Here is a 21734-nt window from a genome sequence, read left to right on the forward strand (position 1 = left end):
ATTGCGCTCCTCACCCTTCTTGGCGCTTCGTACTCTGCGCGAAGTTGCTAAGAAGGAGAGAGAGAGATGGCCTCTTGCCGCTGCAATTTTCGAAAGGGACATCTGTATGGGTGACCTTGCTTCCGCTGCTTCTTCCACTGAGGAAGCAGTTGCGATAGCAAACGAGCCAATCCAGATGTTCAAGTCTGGAGGATTTGATCTGGTCAATCGGACTAGCAATCCCTCTGAACTGATACAATGTGTACCGCAGTCTGAAAGTATATCTTTTGCAGATGAGCATACTTTCAAGCTTCTCGGTATACATTGGTGTTCCGCATTTGATAATTTTGTTTTTAAAGTTTCGCAACCGCCTACATCTTGTATGAAAAGAGCTATACTCTCAGCTACCGCACGTCTGTATGATGATTTAGGCCTTGTAGGTCCAGTCATTTTATTCGCTAAATTACTCATAAAAGAGTTATGGCTTCTGAATATGGGATGGGATGATTCTACACCGCAACACATTGTTGACCAAAATAAAATTGTTTTGCTTACTCGTCTAGTAAGTTCGGTCTACACTATAATATCCTCTCGCGTTAAAATAAAAGAAGTTCTCACATTCCCAGATTCAGAAGTCGCCCTCTTCTGGGCACTCTCGTCACCGCACAAATTTAATACTTATGTGGCTAACCGCATTTCACAAATTCATACGCATTTGTCGCCACTTAAGGTGAATTTTTATCATATCGCAGAGGTTCAAAATCCTGCTAACTGTGTATCTGGTGGTCTTATACCCACACAGTCCTCAGGATACGCTCTTCGGTTGGAGGGTCCTTCATTGATTTCCGTACCTTCGGAAGAATGGCTTCTAACCAAGCGCTCACCTCACGATAATTCATACTTACCTGACGATGAATTTCCTTTTCAAAAGTTTTCAACCGTTTTGATTAAAGGTTTATATAACACCTCTCAAGATTTTGTACATAATTCAGTAATTGATTTGAATAAAAGAATTTTAGTTCGAATTATTTATCTAAAAACCGCTACATTTGTGCTAGTTCTACTAAAGGACTACCTAAATGCGAGATTATATTCGCTATTATTAAATAGGTTTTTATTATTGTTCGCTATAATTCAATCCTTCTGGAAACATTTAAAATTTAAGCATTTGTACTCATTGCGAGTTCACATAAAGTTCAAAGTCACTTCGCATCCAGTTAAGGAAAGAGTTGTAGTTTTCTTTATTGTGGAAAACGCACCACCCCTCCAATGGCCAATTGGAATTATTACCAAGGTGATGCCTGGCCGAGACGGAGTGGTTCGTGTCGCACGAGTTAGAACTAAGTCTGGAACTTACGACAGGCCTATAGTTAAGTTTTGTCCGTTGCCAACTCAGTAGTTTTAATTTATATTTAAGTTGTAGTTTTACTTAGTTTTAAGTTATCTGCAATATTACGCACCCTTGCAATATGGGTTTTAATTTATAAGTTTAACGCTACTTTATATCCTTTTTACTTAATAATTTGATGAAGCAGAGCCTTCATGCTGAGGGGCGTGGTAAATCTCAATAGATGGCGCCACATACTTCAAATTACTGTACTAATTAATGTATCATAACGGGTCTTCATAGATCATAGATCCTCGCACTCACTCTATCCTATATATCCTTTCCTTTCCCACTCATGGACTCAACGCAACGCTAATGTACGAAAAAAAAACCGACACCTCAGTGCAATATAATCCATCGTGTCCGCTGCAAGTGTGCATTTAATAAACCACCGCAATACCACGTGCGCGCCGCCATTGTGAAGTTATACATACCGCTCATCGAAAACTGTGTCTACACCCAACACGACACATAGTGCAACAGCGATTTACAAATATACCCTGGCCAGGGATCAGTGATGGTAAAAGTGTGGTGACGAGAAAGCTGCAGTTCGGAACAGACTTGGAACCATTCCAGCCACGTAAGTCCAAATTTACCTAACCACTCCCTGGAGGACACACCCATTTTTTCTCCTTCGTCGAATGCTACGTTTTTATGGGGCAATTAACCGCTAATACAGTCCATTAAAACCAAAAATAATTTTGACCGCACGTTTTCAAATATGGTGGCATAAAGCCCCCCTTTAATTTTTTGTTTTGGAGCTACCACGTGGTAAGCGGTAATTTTAACCGCTAGTGTGGAAAGTATGCAATGGTGCCAACATAAAGTCAAGAGCAGATACCTATTTGTTCTGAGGTCAGGGAGAAGACAAAAATGAAGTGCCTTCACTTCATTCTTGTATTCTTTGTCTGTATGGTCTATTGGATGGCGACTGGTGATCTAAGTTTTTCTTTCTATTAAAAAATACCAGTCATAGAAACGTTCAGAAACGTGGTTCATCCTTTCTTTATTATTTATTTTAATATAACTCCTAAATTATACGTATTATTGACTCGTTGGAACAGTAATTGGTATACCTAAGTATCTTTATTTTTAATACCATTGAACCATGATACCTACCTACTCAGTTTCACCAATGTCATTTAGGATAATATGAGAATTCTAACGATACCTCATACATTCCAATCTGTTCAGGCATTTAAAAGTTATGGTGGAGTAAAGAAACTCACATATTATATATACCTAAGTACAATCTGAAAACATTACACTTTTTTGGGCAATCGTGTAAAAAGAGCGATCGGTTCTGAGCGTCCAGTCTAAACGAAATAAAGCTACCAATTCTAACAAAGAGCCAACAAAACTAAGGGTTCTAAAACAAGCTCAATTAAAGTTATCCGGGTGCTTCGTCCAATACCGCGTAGTGGCAGTCTATCCTGGACGATCCCGCAAAAGAGATTCTAATTTGGTCTATGTCCAAATTCCGTTTTGCTCCCGTAAAAGCCTGAATTCTATCCGAAATGTTAAAAATTCAGAGCGCCGCGCGCCGCCCGTATGAAGTATCAGGCAGTAGTACTGGCACGCAATGGGTTTGCGGTGGTAAAGAATTAGTGCGCTTTAAAGCAATTTGTACCTATGGGTACGAATTCGAAATTTACTTGTTTCAGCGGTTTAAAAGTTTACAAGTGAAATAGAGATTTCACTTGTTAACTTTTATAACACTATATAATATTAAAGAAATACTTAAATACACACATACATACACAAATTGCTAAAATCATAACATCATAATCATTTTTGGTTTTGCCGTAGTCGGGTAAAAAGTTCAAAATTCGAAATATTTTTATTCAATTAACAAGTACTTTTGAATTGTCAAATTCATCTACCACTGGCACTGGTTTAGATTGCCTTTTCTACCGATCAGAACCAGCAAGAATCAAGATACTTGGAAGATTTACAATATCAAGCCGTATTTTAATAAAACTTCTCATGTTAATACAAGTTGCCAAAGTAAATTTCATAACTATGATAACAGTGAACCTGTTTTAAAAAGCTAAGTAGTTTTAAACATTATTGTAGAACTGTCTTCACCTTTTAGTTCATTTTTTCAGTTACTTCCAACATTACACGGGAACTAACTTTACGGAGCCTAACTTCCAAAAGTTGAGCTATAAATATTAAATATTAACTTGAATATAATATAAATTCTTGACCTATCCCGGCTGGAACTTGCAGTAGTCCATAATATATCACGCAGGCTGACTTTTGGCTTCGCGCCAACAGATTCGTCAAGTGATGTGAAGTTTGAATATTTAAACTGCTTGAAGACATTTTGCACCGTATTTTTTCGTCTCCTGTGAAGATAATATCTCAGGTTATATTTTAAAGGAAGAAGAAAGAAGGTGATGGACTGGGCTCTAGTTTTGGGGTGGAAAGTCTCAAAAGTATAATGCTGGAGACAAAAAAGAAGTGACTGGCAATACATGAATATATTATGGTCTTATAATGGCAATAGAAGTAGTGATAGCCTACTTTATACCTAGATTAGATGACAGCCTCCTTTTCGGGATCTATCTATCCGATTGCGAACACGCACCTCTAATTTTTCAGAGTTATATGTGCGTCTCAACAATTGATACACCTTTGAGAGCATTATGGAGAACTCTGAGCCATGCAGGTGTCCTCACCCTTCACCATTAAAGCAAGTGATATTTAATTGCGTTACCGACCGCTGCATTAGACCAATAAAGCAATATAACAAACTACGTATTTAGAATAGAACTAGGTATTAAAATAAAACAGACTCATTACTACATTAATGAGTAATGTAACACTAAATTCGACGCAATCTACGAAACCGATCAACAGTGCTGCGGGCGTAATTATGATATTTTAATGAAATCGCCTGACTGTCGCTGATAAAACTAGTTTGAAATGATATTTAGGTCCCCATAGTAGGGTGGTAACTAGTCACTATATAATTCCAAACCCCTGCCGGGAATCGAACCTGGGACCTCCCACTAATAAGACCACAGCACTTACCACTGAACCAGGGAGGCCGTCAATTTACGTATAAAAGTTAACTTTGTAAGTACTTTGTAGTATCTCTAGATAGTACTCTAAATAAGTAATAGTTCTAGACGACCATTGTATAGCGAAATTAGCTTTTGAAACCGAAATTACGCTGAAAAGGCTTACTTTACTAACTTTTGTGACTACGAAAGCTTCAGTAATAGCCTGACCTGCTTCACAGGCCTTTGTTATCCTCGCAAAAAGTACTGGGAAAGAAATTTGACTAATAACTTGTGGAAAAAGATAAAAGTCACTAGCTAATTAGACTTTTGCAGTTACTTTAAAAACTGTAGACTGCGACAAAGGAGATTATGAAAATGTTAAGTCTTGTACAAAATGGAGAAAAGATTTTTCAAATTCTTATCTGGCATTTGTATGGTGGTACGCTTTGGTCGTGGCTAGTTACCACCCTAACATCAAAGCCGTGCCGCCAAGCGATTTAGCGTTCCGATACGACGCCGTGTAGAAACCAAAGAAGTATGGGTTTAATAAAAACTGCCATATCCCTACCAGGGTTAGCCCGCTTCTATTTTAGACTGCTTCATCACTTACTACCAGGTGAGATTGCATTCAAGGGCTAACTTGTATATGAATAGAAATTTAAAAAATGTACACGTTTTTTTTAAATATTATTTTACGGCCTTGGATATCATCACTCCTTTAAGGTTTATAAGGACGTTAGCCTCCAATCCAGTAGGAGGTCCAGGGTTAAAACCTGGGCAGGGTAGGGTAGGGTAGGGTTGAGTAGAGTAGAATAGAATAGAATAGAATAGACTGGAATGGAACGGAATGGAATGGAGTAGAGTAGAATAGAATAGAATAGAATAGAATAGAATAGAATAGAATAGAATAGAATAGAATAGAATAGAATAGAATAGAATAGAATAGAAAAGAACAAAATAGATTTTTATTCAAATAAACTCACACTTGAAAAAGTGCTTTTCAATCGTCAAACAATTTACCGGTTCGGAATGCCAGTTCGGAAAATATAAGTTATGCAAGTGCTGTCAGAGGGGCACAACGATATTATTGATATATTAATTCTCGGGCCACAAGACCGATTAGTGATCTCGGCCTGGTTTAGTAAAACTGTTTCCGGTAAATGATCCCTGACCAATTGCCAGAACGGGCACGGGTCTGAGTGCAAAACACCATTTAAACAGGAACAATGGACGGCTTATACCACAAATTGGCTACCGCGGTCGCTGATTGGATTACTACAGCGTTTTAGTGCGCCAGTATAAACAAGCAAGTATTTTATAATTCACGCGCGAGTACAGCTAACCAGCTAATAGCTGTATATCGGCTGCCTAGCGTTTAATTTAGGGATAATAGGATTTTCTTGTTTAATTTTGGTCTATATTGTATTTCTAATTTTTTGCTGCTTATAATCCTAGGTGCTTGGGCATTTTCTTTTCTATATCAATAGAGGAAAAAAAAAATGTTTGACAACACACAGGGTGTAACTAGAACGCTAGCAAAAACGAAGACAGGTACTGACGATTACTGATATGATACCATAACAAAACTACGTAAAAAGATTTAAAATCCTGTATTTTCAAAAGTTCATAATATATTGCAAATCAAACATCTGGCTGATGCTAGAGGTCAATGAACGTTCCGTAAATAGGCCAAGTCAATGGCGGGACGTACTCGTAGGTGGGACATTGACCCGAGTTTTGCACGTTATACAATGCGGGTTTGAAAAATACTAAATTACTAAAACTACAAGGCACATGATTTTGACATTGGATTGTGTTATGGTAGTATAAATTTTTGCTAGTGTTCTGGTTACAGCTGTATAACTCCAAACAATCACTGCTTTATTCTGATGAAGAATTTTAGCTAAAACTATTTCCGTTAAAGAACAGTGTCTGACCAATTGCCAGAGCGCGCAAAACGCCATTTAAACAGGAACAATGGACGGCTTATACCACAAATTAGCAGCCGCGGTCGCTGATTGGATTACTACAGCGTTTTAGTGCGCCAGTATAAACAAGCAAGTATTTTATAATTCACGCGTGAGTAAACGCTATGGCCGGCTACAGTTTAATTTTAGCATGCAGCGATCTTTTTGTGTAATTTCGGCTATCAAATGCAATAAAATAAGGGGGTTTTCGGAAAATTACCACCAGTTTATCCATTTTTGATTTTTAATTAAAATGCGCAATCAACTGATAAGTAAATGTCCACTGGTTGACATAGGTTTCTACGGTCTTATATGCGATGGTCCTGGGTCTAAATCCAGTGGCTCTGAACCGTTTCATGTTGCCTTTTCAGCTACCCCAATGTCTATCAGTTTTTTAAACTATATAACCTGCCCATTGTTTCTTTGGTTCTCTTAAAATAAAAAACTTACGATCAAAAATATGGTAAGTACGTAAATCACATCATAGATGGCAGTGTTCATCATTAACTTGCAGTGTTGTACAGCCGTTGCAGCCAAAATTACGATACTAGTTTTAGATTTCTTGTACGATGATAGGAAACACTTCGTGTGTAGTCCAACTTGCTCCTTACCGATTTTAAATCCAACTATGATAATTGAAACTGTAGGTACCCACTCTGATTGAGACTGCGTTGCGCAATAAACCCTCTGTTTATGTAACGTCATAATAAGTTGCTAAACCATTTGACGCGATTACAGCTATGACAATGCCCGTCACGAAGTCTAGTCTGCTATAAACCTAACAACCTCAAACAAACAAAATTTAACCGTAACCCAACGACTTAAAGTTCAAAGTACATTAACAGATGTAATAACGATATAATAGGCGCATGATATACACGAGAATCAATTCACAACAAGTCTGGATTTAAGAGCAATTATTACAAACTGATTTGTACTCTACAGTAATGAGTTACAGTTTAAATTTGTTTGTGGTAAATAAGCGCGGGGTTTGTAAGTTGATTCGCTGAGTAACGTGGCAAGTGGCAAAGACAAGGGTACAATATGTACAATACTGCGTGAAATCTGTGCTTTTAGCTCTTGAACGCTGAGGGCGCTTTTAAAATTGCCCCTTAACTTTTTTCTTTGACTAGGGTAAGTATAATAATGTAAAAAACTACGACTAAAATAACAAGCATGGTTAATTCCGGGGTTCGATCCTGGGCACGCAACTAACTTTTCGGAGTTATGTACATTAAAGCAATGCAAGATAACTTGCTTTATCAGTGAAGGAAAACCTGCATGCCCGAGAGTTCACAATTTTTTATCCCATGATAATCAAAGAGTTCCCACGGGATTCTTAAACGTCCATCCATTTAAAATTTGGTGCAGAGGTATTTTGCATCCCGGAAACTGACATACACAACTTTTTATCCCGGAAAGTTAAAGAATTCCTACAGGATTTTTAGAAAGATGATTTGTCGCGGGCAATCATCTAGTTCCTTATAAAATATAGATAAAGATATATTATACTGTTACATTAACATTTATTTAACTGGTAATTTGTACCCGTCCAAATAGCAATTAGGTGACCCCAGGCAGTTAGTGGTAACTGGTAACAGTCATAGTGCATAGACAAGCAATATCGACGCAATTGGCTTGCTCCTTGATTGTGCTATTGTGTAATGCATTGCTTGCTTGGACGAATATATTGCTCCACTAACTTTAGCCTGTGACTCGACCTATACTTACTTGAACCAGACAGAATTCAGAATACATAATATACAGGATAGACATCTATCAAATATTAGGCTAAGGGTCATCAAATCTAAGGTATAGTTGTTTCATAGCCTGCCTAACCTATTATAGTACGCGACAGATCAAGATGGCAATCGGGGTATGAGGCGGGGGGACGCCTCGCACACCCGCACGTCACCCGCGCAGGGTTAGTGCGAGGGGCTGTGAGGGTGTGCGGGGCGTCCCCAGCCCGATTGCCACCTGTGAACTTTTGAAATACTAATTCCTTCTTTTTAAACATTACAAGTGTAAATTAAAAAATTATAACACCCCCGACAAGTGAAGGTTACAGTAACTAGAAAAGAGCTGATAACTTTCAAACGGCTGAACCGATTTTCTTGGATTATAGCTAACAACACTCTCGATCAAGCCACCTTACAAACAAAAAAAAACAAAATTGAAATTTGTTCATTAGTTTAGAAGCTACGATGCCACAGACAGATACACAAATACACACGTCAAACTTATAACACCCCTCGTTTTGGGTCGGCGGGGGTTAAAAAGGGCGAAAATCTTGGATTACCTCTCGTAGATTGTATCGTAGACTAACCGTAGCACTCGTTGTAACCCGTAGCGTGCTACGGAATTGCTACATCAATTCAACGTAGAGTAGTTAAATATTTCCGATAGTTGTAAAATGAATTTTGCACGTTTATGATAAGAGCTATTTCGGGATGCAAGTCAGATCCTTGCAAGGCCTAATAATAGTTGTACAGTGGCAAGTAATATTGGCTTAAATTGGCGGCCATATTTGTGTATGTTAGGTATGCTGAAATATCACTTAGGCCCTGGTTTGAAATGTATAGGAAAAGGAAACATGGGTAGGCTAGGAATTACCTAATTATTGTTAAGGGATTTTTCTAAACGGCAACTACCAGGTTAGTAGAATATTATCCAAAGCCTTTAGAAAATCCGTGAAGCGGTGGACTAGGTATTATTGGTTTTTCTCTCCGTTCAAACTCTGTTGGAATTTTTTGGAATTCTTGGTAGAGGTCATGTTACAACGTCTACGGTCTAAGTCATAGAAAGTACCTACATGCAAAACTTCTCAACGATTTGGCCTATACGTCTATAAGTAGGTATATTATGTCAGTCAGAACTCACACTAATCGACTTCCAAAAAGAAGGTAGATCTCAATTCGGCTCGGTTTTTTTTTAATGTATGTACATCGATTTTTGCGGGGTTTCCGGACCGATATGCAATTTTAATAAATATTATCTCGATGTATTATAAAATTGACTGATAAAATAGTAGTTTTATTCAATTTAAACTACAATAATTAAGTCTCTAGAGTCTAGAGCACCCCTCAAAACTCACTCCCCGTCATCCCTTAATCTCATTGTAGTGACATCGTTTGAATCAGCCGCCACATGTGACGTCAGAGGTAATTCAATTATTTGTTATTAAGTTATTTTTTGCGGTCAACCCCTTTGTCAAAGGAGGGTTATTGAAACGCAAGTGGATTTTCAAAACAAAATTTGATTACAAAAGAATACCCTGCTGAGTTTGTTGTGAGCTTCTCCTCATAGAGTAGCGTTACCTGTATTTTTATGGCATGATAGACGTTAGATAGACGTAGTAGCAGGCATAAGCTAGTAATTAATAAAAAGGAATTTCTTATTCATTAACTGTCTATCAAAAAGTGTTTAAAAATCTTTAACAATGAAATATCGCTCATATGGCTCACCTTTATTAAAACCCGCATAAAACTTCATAAAACAATGTTAAATACACAGTCTATTTCTAACGAGACATGTAAAATATGGCGCAAAGTTAAAGTTTTCAGGAAATATGTTATATTTTTTTCAAGTTTATGAACCCGCGAGACTATTTCAGGAAAGTTGCCGCATGAAAGTACGGTGTGAATAAAAATAAAGGAGGGATGAACTTTTAATGAAGCGAGCGAGGGTGTTATAATGTCGGGTAACATTAAAGGGTTGGGATATCGGAGATGGGAATTGGTTTTGTTTTTTATTGTTTTTTTACCATTGTTTCTGTGCGATTGTTAAAATTTTCATTTTGACGACCTCCCTGGTGCAGTGGTAAGAGCTGCGGTCTTAATAGTGGGAGGTCCCAGGTTCGATTACTAGCAGGGGTAATATTTTGGAATTTCATCATCACACTAATATTATGAAGGCGAAAGTTTGTATGTGTGTGTGTGTGTGTGCGTGTGTGTGTGTGTGTATGTTTGTTACTCCTTCACGCAAAAACTACTGGATGGATTTGGCTGAAATTCGGAACGGAGATAGATAATATCCTGGATTAGCACATAGGCTACTTTTTATCCCGGAAAACCAAAGAGTTCCCATGGGATTTCGAAAAACCTAGATCCACGCGGACGAAGTCGCGGGCGTCAGCTAGTATATACTAATATTATAAAGGTGCAAGTTTGTGTGTATGTATGTTTGTTACTCCTTCACGCAAAAACTGCTACACGGATTTGGCTGAAATTTGGAAGATAGGTGATATCCTGGACTAGCACATAAGCTACGTTTTATCTCGGAAAATCAAAGAGTTTCCACGGGATTTCAAACAACCTAAATCCACGCAAACGAAGTCGCTAAGCTTGTAATTTATAAATTTTCTCAGGTCTGATCTGATGGGAGGCTTCGGCCATGGCTAGTTACCAACCTACCGGCAAAGCCGTGCCACCAAGTGATTTAGCGTTCTGGTACGATGCCAAAAGGTTTAATAAAAAACTGCCATACCCCTTCAAACCATATCATATACATTGTTGAATTGTGTGTGAATTTCTCTCATGAACCAGCTACAGCCACATTTCATTATCGTCACAGCAAAACAACGACTAGCTAGTATATTTCTGGATTTAATTTATCCTTTCAACGTCTAAAAAGACAGTTTAGCAACTTATCTACTTGTATTATCAGTCCGTTCAGCTTAATCTGAATTCGCTAGTGACTAAAAGCATTGTTCCAGCGCGCCCGGATTTATTCTATCGAACAAAGGCTAGTGGTGAAGTTTGAGAAATTTTGCGAGTTAGTTTGCGAGCGCTTTGAGAAATGTTCATAAAACACTTGTTTGTGAAAATTTTATTGACTTGAATAATTAATTTGTATTTTGTGTGGATATAACTTGATGTGGGGGCGAGCGTTGTTGGCGTTGAAGTCGGAGGACCATGGGTCCATGGGAGTCATAGGTCCCATGTGTGATTCCCGGCAGTATTTGGAAATATAGAATTTTTCTACCACTCTACTACTTTTTCGGAATTTCCTTCCTACCTAGAAGAACCAGTAAGAAACTCGTTGGCTGCTCTTTTCAAACGCAAAAAAACTAAAGAAAGCAATATTAATTGTACACCTATACGGGACACGAATATTAAAGTCACACAATCGTTTTGCGATCGTTCGCATAAATTAACGTGTCCAAAATTGAAACACCACAAAAGGTGAAAGGGCAAATTTCCAAAAAGTATGACGGTTATTATTGCGGTTGAAGCTAAATCATTGGCCGCCGCTCTCGGGTGACAATGCTACGTTTGTAATTAGTTTTTTCACCGCGCGCCGTATTTCATCCCCGACCGCAAACTGTCATAATTCCCCAATTATAACTGTTTTTGTACATCCATTTTACGGATTTTGTATCGATGAATTTATAAATTGGATTGTGAATTTTTAAGTAACCTTTATAAATTCATATATTCCATGCTGTATATAATTTTTAATGCGTATCCAAAAATTCAACATTCACTAGCATGATGGGCCCATGATATAAAGAGGACGTATATAATATCATGGTGTGTTTTTTTATTCTGATTTCTTTTATTCTATAAGATTTCAGTCAAAGGCTAACTTGTATCTACAGCCCTAATCTAATAAGCCCTTGACTGAAATCTTATAGGTGGTAAGTGACGACCCAGTCCAAGATGGTAGCGGGCTAACCTGGAAGGGATGTGGAAATTTCATTAAATTATACCCCTTTGGTTTCTACACGGCATCGTACCGAAACGCTAAATACCTTGGCTGCAATGCTTTGCCAGTAGGGTGATAACCCATTAGTTCTGCGAAAGGGATGACGCCATGTATAGAAAATAAGTGTCTGAATGTATACAAGTTATTTACAAAAAAATTACAATTCAATTTTTTTATTTTTATTATACAATATTACAATAAAAGTAAATACCACCACATCGCCCGGAGGGGTCATCCACGGTCATAGAAACTACAATAGAAAATCAGTTCAAGTCAAATAAAATACCAATCCAACATTTTCTTTTACAAGATTGTGATTTAAAAACGTTGCTTTCGTTTCGGACACAATCCTCTTACGACCGATATCGGTCTTGTAATACGACGTAGCTGTCGATCGGGTGTGGTTCGCTGATTGACATTTATGTGACCCCATATTTATACAAACTAAGATACCAACGTCCTGTGTCCAACAAATGTCAAATGGTTGAAAGTTTTCATTAAAAAAGTAATTTCTATGTGCATATTATATACCTATACTCGTACTTATATTATAAATGCGAGTCTGTCTATATGTCTGATAGCTTTTCATGGCCCATCTGTTTAACTAATTTTGATTAAGTGGTGATTTAGAGATAGTAGTGACATCCCGTAGAAGGATGTAGGCATTTTTTGACCTGGAAAATTAAAGTGTTCTAATGGGATTTTGAAAAACCAATCATTTCAATCCATCGCCGGCCCACTACTGTGAATGGGACTCCTCTAATAATGAGAATGGTTTTGACCATAGTCTTCACACACACAGACTTCACAGTTCATATTACGTTGTGAATATTGAGGAGAACTCTCAGGTATGCAGGTTTCTTCACAATGTCTTCGTTCACCGTTAAAGTAAGAGATATTTAACTGTTTAATTTTTTGTACTCGTTGACAAATTAGCCCTTAGATACTATTTCTATGTACAATTCTGTGGTAATGACATTCCTTTATCGTAAAACTTTAACTAGCACAGTATAAGGTAATTACAAAGAACTTAAGAAGGAATAATAATACATTTCCATCCATTTCCAGATTTCAACCATAAAACAATAAGACGCGGAAACGTAATTAAAACTCCACAATTACTCCGTTGCCGGCGGAATTCAATCAACAATGATAATAAATTGTTTTAAAGTTTATAATAAATCGTATTATGTCGGAACCATACAAAGGAACTAGGAAGGGATTTGTACAGAGTAAGAGTGCTTTTCCACGGTCACCACACGACACGATACGCTGCACACGACTTATAGTTTGTACTTTATACTATGATTTATATTTCAGAAACGACACAACTTTGGCATCTTGTAATAAAAAGAAACGATCGCCATATATGCGATAAATAATTTTAAATTTGTTGTTTTTTTAGCCATAATATTTGCCAAATATTATTTCGTCGCATGATCAAATTAATGAACCGTTTCCACAGTCAAGGATACTACAATAAACATAAAAATTATGACGCTCCAAATCGTATCGCATTTTATCGTGTCGTGAGTGGGTCCGTGGAAAACATCACAATCGCTGGCTCTCTGTTACAGTTTGGTGTCAGGATTACTTGCTCGTGACGCGATCGTGTTGCTAACTTTTGTAGATGACACTGAAAAATGGATTCACAGCATTCAAAGCTTGAAATGGGTTATGATTGAAGTTTTTTTAACCCCCGACCCAAAAAGAGGGGTGTTATAAGTTTGACGTGTGTATCTGCGTATCTGTGTATCTGTGTATCTGTCTGTGGCATCGTAGCTCCTAAACTAATGAACCGATTTTAATTTAGTTTTTTTTGTTTAAAAGGTGGCTTGATCGAGAATGTTTTTAGCTATAATTCAAGAAAATCGGTTCAGCCGTTTGAAAGTTATCAGCTCTTTTCTAGTTACTGTAACCTTCACTTGTCGGGGTGTTATAAATTTTTAATTTACACTTGTTATCGGTATGTTTATCTCAAGTACTATGACAGCCTCTCTGGCGCAGTGGTAAGCGCTGTGGTCTTAGTAGTGGAAGGTCCCGGGTTCGATTCCCGGCAAGGGTTTGGAATTTTTGGCTAAATTTCTAGTCTAGTCTGGTGGCTTTGGCCGTGGCTAATTACCACCCTACCGACAAAGCCGTGCCACCAAGTGATTTAGCGTTCCGGTACGATGCCGTGTAGAAACCAAAGGAGTATGGGTTTAATGAAAACAGCCATACCCCTTCCAGGTTAGCCCGCTTCCATCTTAGACTGCATCATCACCACCAGGTGAGATTGCAGCTAAAGGTAAACTTGTATATGAATAAAAAAAATCTTGATTTAGCGGTGAAGGAAAACATCGCGAGGAAATTTGCATGCCTGAAAATTCTCTATAATGTTCTCAAATGTGAGTGAAGTCTGTTAATCCACGCTTGGCCAGTGTGGCAAACTATGGCCTAAGCCTTTCTTAGAGCTGACTCGATCGAGTTGAAATGATGAATTGTCAAATTTCAACGATTTATTTCTAAGAACAAAATAGTATAGAAATGCTAGAAATGGAATGAAAACGGTTTAAAAAGTACAAGGTAAGTTTCAATAGAATACGTCGAGTACAGAATACAGTGACCCGCTCCTTCCTTAGAAAGCGTTTCTCTGTACCGATTGAATATTTTATGAATGGGAAATGTAGAATAATCCGTTTCTAGGCGGATTAAAAAACTTCCATCAATGCAAGTCCGATTGGTTTCAATCTCGAGATGTAAAGTGTTTCTGTTATAAGAAGTTTTATTATAAACTCTTTTTTTGAGGTTATAATATTTTGTATGTACCTTATAATATAAAGTATCTGAGACTCCACTAAATAATTATACTTTTATTTTAAATAACTTTTATTTATTGCTAATATTCTTTTGTGATGTAACCACTTTACTGTTTTCGGATTTCTTCTTTTACCTACTTATGCTATAATACCTACCTACCTGCCAAATTTCATGATTCTAGGTCAACGGGAAGTACCCTAAAGGTTTTCTTGACAGACACGACAGACGGACAGACAGACACACTAGACAACAAAGTGATCCCATAAGGGTTCCGTGTTTCCTTTTGAGGTACGCCCTAAAAATTAAAATGTGTTCATGAACGTATTTTCAATTTTCAAAATAATATAACTATGCCAAGTGGGGCTTATAAATATGAAAGGACTTTACCTGCACATTCTTAACAGATTTTCATTTATTTTTTATTTATTCATAATAGTTATTGATTTATCGTGCAAAATGTCGAAAAAAAATACTCGAGTACGGAACACTCAGTGCGCGAGTCTGGCTCGCACTTGGCCGGTTTTTTAAAGAAAGAACTTAAATAAGGGAGGAAATGTTTCCATTAGTCTCTCGTTTCTTGTAGGAAGCATTTTCCACAAATAACAGCTGAAGCCGTAGTTTTTCCGGGAAAACCAATTTATCCGCCATTGCAAAATGAAGGACTCTCGAATTCGTACGTGTAAAGTACTTGTTATATTTAATTAGAAGAATTGTGCTTATTTACTTTTCTCAACTTTGTAACCTTGATATCTAAATGGTTATAGTAGTGGACTCATTACTAACTAACAAACACTCTAATAGTTCTTTAATTTGGCCATAAATTGATTACTAATATTCTTTTAGCCGAATTTTGGCTATGGGCGACCAATTTCTTCATAATACAGACGTTTGGGCAAACACAAATGTACTCTCTATTCCAGCTGAATATTCCAGTAGAGTCTTGGACTGTAGTAATAAAATGATGTGATATTTTGTACAGCGGTAGTTTCTATGGGGCTAGAATTCATTATTAAAGGAAATAATTAAAAAAAAAATAGATTTCTCAAATTTTATCATAATTAATTAACGTTACGCTTAAATATTTTAAGAAAGAAATTACTCTACTTTTACGTTAAAAAATTCAAAAATATTTGTTGTTTACGCCTCGTGACGTCATTGATCGCATTCTGTACAGTGACGTTAGTATAATTAAGTAGGTAGGTATGTTAAAAATTTCAAAAAATCCAAATTTTTTCAATTATTTTTGCGAATTCATAATAATTATGTATGGTTCAGATAGGACTCCAGCATAATAAATATACCCACCTGATTTACGCTGGAGCCAACGATTGTGACTTGTATTTCTTTTTAATAATTTTGGATATGAAAAAAAACTTTGTAAAACTTTGGTTAGCATTTATATTATTCCTTAGCTAAGTTAAGATGCGGTTAAAAACAAATACCCAGGGAGGAAGACGTTTTATTGTCGGCGGTTCGGGCGATGCCGGCAGCCGTTTTAATATTTAATAACAGAAATATGCGCTTCTCGGTTTCAGCACTTTACTTTTATTTCTATTACCTACAGGTGGGTAATACCAGTAATTAAAGTGAATAAATTATTGCACTTTTATTGGCATGGTCGGAATAATCATATTTTATTCCAGGAACCTGGTCGGTAGGAAAAGGCACGTAGGCTTGTGATTTTTAACCGTGCAATATAACTTAAAGAAAAATGAACATTATCAAAAACATAATCCATAGTAATATTATTTCATCCATCCGTTTAACAGGGCTCTCTCCGTCACTCGTTTCCACTCGTTTCATACAATCGTAGTTTCAATTTCATTTGAATATTAAGCAACCAAAGTCCATGAAATTTTGCAGACATATTCTAGAAACTAATATCTGTGTCTGTGGTGTTTTAGATTTTTCTAAAAATAAGTAGTTTTAAAATTACAGGGGCTCCAAGATTTGTATGAAATTTTTTAATACCGCGTAACTTTGAAACCGAATATTTTAACAGAAATCTGGAAAACCACAGACATAGATATTAGTTTCTAGAATATGTCTGCAAAATTTCATGGACTTAGGTTGCTTAATATTCAAATTAAATTGGAACTACGATTGTATGAAACGAGTGGAAACGAGTGACGGAGAGAGCCCTCTTAACCGACTTTCGTGTGATGCGTGGCGTTGCGACTTGTCAAGCAATGACGTAGACTTAGCAATAAGACGTCACCAACCCTGCAGCTGTGCCTATGCCAACAAAACCCCATTGCTGGACGCCATTTTCCTTCTCTTCTAAATACTCGGCGTTTTCCTAACCTGAGTTATTTAACAACCCTGAATTATCATTTTCGAAACATTTTTCTACCTACAAACAATAAAGTCTAGAGTATTTTCAAACTCCAGCAAAACATTTTCAATGAATTACAGCTAAGCGATAGTTTTTCCCGTGCAATCTAATTTAGCGCGCGAAAAATAGAGGGTTTTCGGTGTTGTACGTGCCAAGTGCTGGTTATATTTAACTGGGATATCGCTAAATAGAGAGATTGGTTTATATTAGAAAAAGGTAAGATAAACCCCCCTGAGATACAAGTGTTTGAGATTAGTCAATCTGTTGTGTACACGTGAAAGAAGAGCAATTTAGATTTTTCAAAACGTAAGACCGCCAACTCGGATTTCAAAAGGCTAGATAGATAGATACGTGGAGCTGCAAACTGTGAACTAAACTATTAAAAAAACCGGCCAAGTGCGAGTCAGACTTGCGCACCGAGGGTTCCGTACTCGGGTATTTTTTTCATCATTTTGCACGATAAGTAAATCAAAAACTATTTTGACAGACAGACAGACAACAAAGTGATCGTATAAGGGTTCCTTTTTTCTTTTTGAGGTAAGGAGCCCTAAAAACACATGAAACTTTCAAAAACGTGGTTCAGTCTTATAGTGATCCATGGATTTTTATTTTTATTTCCATGGAATAAAAACAATAGCCCGTATGTTTTAACACAATTTTTCTCGATGTAGTGAGATGAAAGTTTTGTATTTCGCACGGATGCAAAACTATTTGCGTCTTGTTCCTTTGAATCTCTTGCTATGCCCTCAGGATTCAATTTTTAACAACAACTTTGCTGTTTCGGATTATAAATTAGTATTAGGAACGGAAAAAACTATCAATAAGATTAAATAGCTGGCACTGTGAAACGTATACGAAAACTAGCAAAGCAATAAAGGAGCTCTACAAATTAAAAAGAAAAGTGCAAAATTCGCAACTCGAGACGTTCAGATCAGGCACCGTGGACCTTTCCTTCCTACCCTCATTATTTCTTTGAGACATCTCAAAACAAAGGCGCTTTGAGATCTGTTCTCCTTAGTCAGTGAAAAGGAGAATCGAATTATTGTATTTCGTGCTTACACCCTTTGTCTTGCCGATGCTAACTTTTAATTGACAGTCAGATTTGGCGCAGAACCCATTATTTTTAAGTAATAACATAATAATCACATAAATTATTCTAGGCTATCGCGCTCCATCTTAAGCTGCATCATCACTTGCTAGCAGGTCTGTTTGCAGCCAAGTGCTAGTCTGTAAATTAAAAGAAAAATTAAAAAAAGTTTTTTTTTTGTATTAAGTATTTGGAAAGTTGTAAGATAAAAATCTTCCCCTCATACAATGCACATTTAGGTATTCGAAGCTGTGAATTAAATAGTAGTGAATATACCTAATAGTGGGGTAGAAAAATAAAATAGAACTAGTGTGATTTTAATGGGATATACAGTGAATAATGTAACGCCATATCAAAACCAGCGCCATGGAGATGAATAAATAACAAAAAGGAAAATAACATCGAACCTTGTATTAATCCTTAATATATTTCGGCAGAGCCATATGGACCGCCCGCTCGCGCTCACTGCGATTGCGTAGGGTCCAATTTAAAAGCGGAAACGTTGTGCCGCAAAACAGTATTTCAATCTGATCTGAGGTATATGGCTGTGTAGGTATAAAACAGATCAGGCTTGTGTATCTATTTCGTGAGTGTATGTTGCAACTTAAGATTGGATTACCTATGTTGTACCTGCTCACAATGCCAGAAAGGTTAAAATTATGTCATACACTTTGCGAATAGTCAATAAATCATATTTTATTTAATAGTGATGGTGGTAAATTGTGATGTTTGTGAAGCAACTTAAAACTGGATTTGGGTTTAAAAACTCCTTGTGAAGGTACTGTTTTCCCGGGATAAAAAGAAGCCTGTCCGTTTCCAGGACGCAAGTTATCTGAGTTCCAAATTTTGTATCCCGGATTGACTACTTTTTATCCCAGCATATCAAAGAGTCCCTACTCACTACTAAGCATGGATCTCCTCTCAGAATGACAAGTGTTTGGCCATACCATGCCGGCCAAGTGCGGAATGGCAAACTTCACACTTTTACAACATTATGGAGAACTCTTAGGTATGCAGGTTTCTTCGCGATGTTATCCTTCACTGTTCAAATAAATACTCGCATTTATATAATTAAGTAGCATGAATTTATCGCACTTTCGCTTGTAACTTGCACCGTAACAAAATGGATTATTCAATTGGTAGGCACTTTTTGCCGAGTCTAGTCGCGTCGAGCACTCAGGGCATGCATTCGAACTGGCACAGGCGTAACAGAAATATAGTTGATAACAGGTTTTGCGCCAGACCAATGTAAGTGATGGCCACATGACATTCTACATGATAGAGACAGGGCAGAGATAGAAAGCATTGAAAGAGGGTGGGGAATCTATTTCGAAAATTTTCAATGAACCAACACGGATAACTGCAAATTCAGCCACTTGTATAGATAACATTTTCTGTGACTGTAAGATTGTCGCAAAATCCATCATGACGAATCTAAGATCCGATCACTGTGGACAAATGATATCTGTTCCCAGTGATAATCAAGACATAACAAAGTTAATAAAGTATAGGCCAGTAACCACTAAAAAGGTAAAGCAGTTCAAACTAAAGGTTTTAACTGCTTTACCTAAACTTGACTTTACTCAGGGTGGTCCGGATGAACACTATAATGCTTTTTTTGATCTCATAAACTCTCAATTTAATTCTACCTTTAAAATTGTAGAAAAAAAACTGTTTAAAAATCTTAAATTTAGTGACTGGGCTACTGTTGGCATCTATAAAAGTAGAAATAAGTTGTTCGACTTGTATGCAGAAAAACAATATAACTATACTCCCACATTTGTTGAATATGTAAAAAATTATTCAAAATTATTCAAAAAGGTTTGCATACAAGCAAAGTCACTGTGCATAAAGCAAAAAATTATTAATTCTGATAATAAAATTAAAGCAGCTTGGGATATCATCACGGATGAAACTGGGAAACAAAAAGTGCATAACAATAAATTGGAGCTAAAAATTAATAACCGTATTATTGACTCCAATATTGAAATTGCAAATACATTTGAGAATTTTTTCCAGAACATTCCAGTCATCACTACTAGTTCCCTTAGCTCTTCACCAACAGAAGCCTATGATCTTCTCAGGGCCAATGTCACTGAATGCGGTGTGTTGTTTAGGTTTGAATACGTTACTCCATATGACATTGTTAAAGTGTTCAAATCTTTACAAAGCAAAAAAACCGGAGATCTGTGGGGAATATCAGTAAAAATAATTAACAATATTATTGATATTATTGCGCCATATCTAGCCTTAATTTTTAATGAGTCTGTGGATACAGGCGCTTTTCCAGATCTCATGAAATGTAGTAAATTGATACCTCTTTTTAAATCGGGTAGCAAAAGTGACCCAAACAATTACAGGCCAATTTCAATTTTGCCAACACTGAGCAAGATATTTGAGAAAATCATGCTCAACCAACTGCTTCAGCATTTCAATTTAAATAAGCTACTCCATTCTGAACAGTATGGCTTCACTAAAGGTCGATCAACAACCGACGCGGCCGCAATGCTGTTAAAGCATATATTCAATGCGTGGGAGGGGTCACAGAATGCCATTGGTATTTTCTGTGATTTATCCAAGGCATTTGATTGCGTTGAGCACGAGACTCTTTTAGTTAAATTGAGCCACTATGGAATCAAAGACACTGCGCTTGGTCTCATTGCGTCCTATCTTAGTGATCGTATTCAAACAGTATGTGTGAATGATGTTAAGTCATCCGGATCAGCCTCACTAATGGGTGTTCCTCAAGGCTCTATTCTAGGTCCTTTCATGTTCTTAGTATACATAAACGATTTACCATATGTAGTCCAAAATATTTGCGATATCGTACTATTTGCTGACGATACGTCTTTGATTTTTAAAGTCGATAGAAATAAGGACAATTTTGACGATATAAATGGTGCCATATCTCAGGTAACTCACTGGTTTACTGTAAATAATCTACTTTTAAATGCAAAAAAAACTAAGTGTATTGAATTCGCACTGCCCAATACCAAGAACACAAGTAACATTAATTTAATGATAAATAATGATATTTTGAAAATAGAAGAGACTACTACATTTTTGGGGATAACCTTAGATGCGAAGCTGCAATGGGGCACCCATATATCAACTCTTGCTGGCAAACTAAGCTCTGCTGCTTACGCGGTTAGAAAGATTCGACAATTAACTGACGTGGAGACCGCAAAGATAGTATATTTTGCTTATTTTCATAGTATTATGTCTTATGGAATCTTAATATGGGGTAGAGCGGCAGATATTGGGAGAATTTTTGTATTACAAAAAAGGGCAATACGCGCAATTTATAACTTAAAACCACGCGATTCACTTCGAGAAAAATTTAAGGAAATAGGTATCCTTACCGTAGCCTCTCAATATATTTACAACAACATAATTTTTGTAAGACAAAATATTCTTAGTTACAAGAGGGTTGGTGATCTACACAACAGGCTGACTAGACACC

At 36.9% G+C, this 21734-nt stretch overlaps 2 protein-coding genes across 2 annotated transcripts in view; one reads left to right on the top strand and one right to left on the bottom strand.

Annotated features, from left to right (window-relative positions):
- The window catches only part of LOC123873599, a 408734-nt gene that overhangs the window by 322479 nt on the left and 64521 nt on the right, over positions 1-21734 (bottom strand). The gene's annotated exons all lie outside the window — the stretch shown is intronic.
- LOC123873600 lies at positions 318-19819 on the top strand. The gene is made up of 3 exons (XM_045918487.1): positions 318-1946; positions 7926-7928; positions 19808-19819. The coding sequence occupies exon 1, from the start codon at positions 362-364 to the stop codon at positions 1376-1378; it is 1017 nt and encodes a 338-aa protein (XP_045774443.1). The 5' UTR covers positions 318-361; the 3' UTR covers positions 1379-1946; positions 7926-7928; positions 19808-19819.

Source organism: Maniola jurtina, chromosome 17, assembly GCF_905333055.1.
Source record: "Maniola jurtina chromosome 17, ilManJurt1.1, whole genome shotgun sequence".
In the NCBI taxonomy this organism is placed as follows: domain Eukaryota; kingdom Metazoa; phylum Arthropoda; class Insecta; order Lepidoptera; family Nymphalidae; genus Maniola; species Maniola jurtina.

Bases quoted from the DNA above. Each gene is read 5' to 3' on its own strand.
- LOC123873600 (XM_045918487.1), top strand. From the start codon at position 362: ATGAAAAGAGCTATACTCTCAGCTACCGCACGTCTGTATGATGATTTA.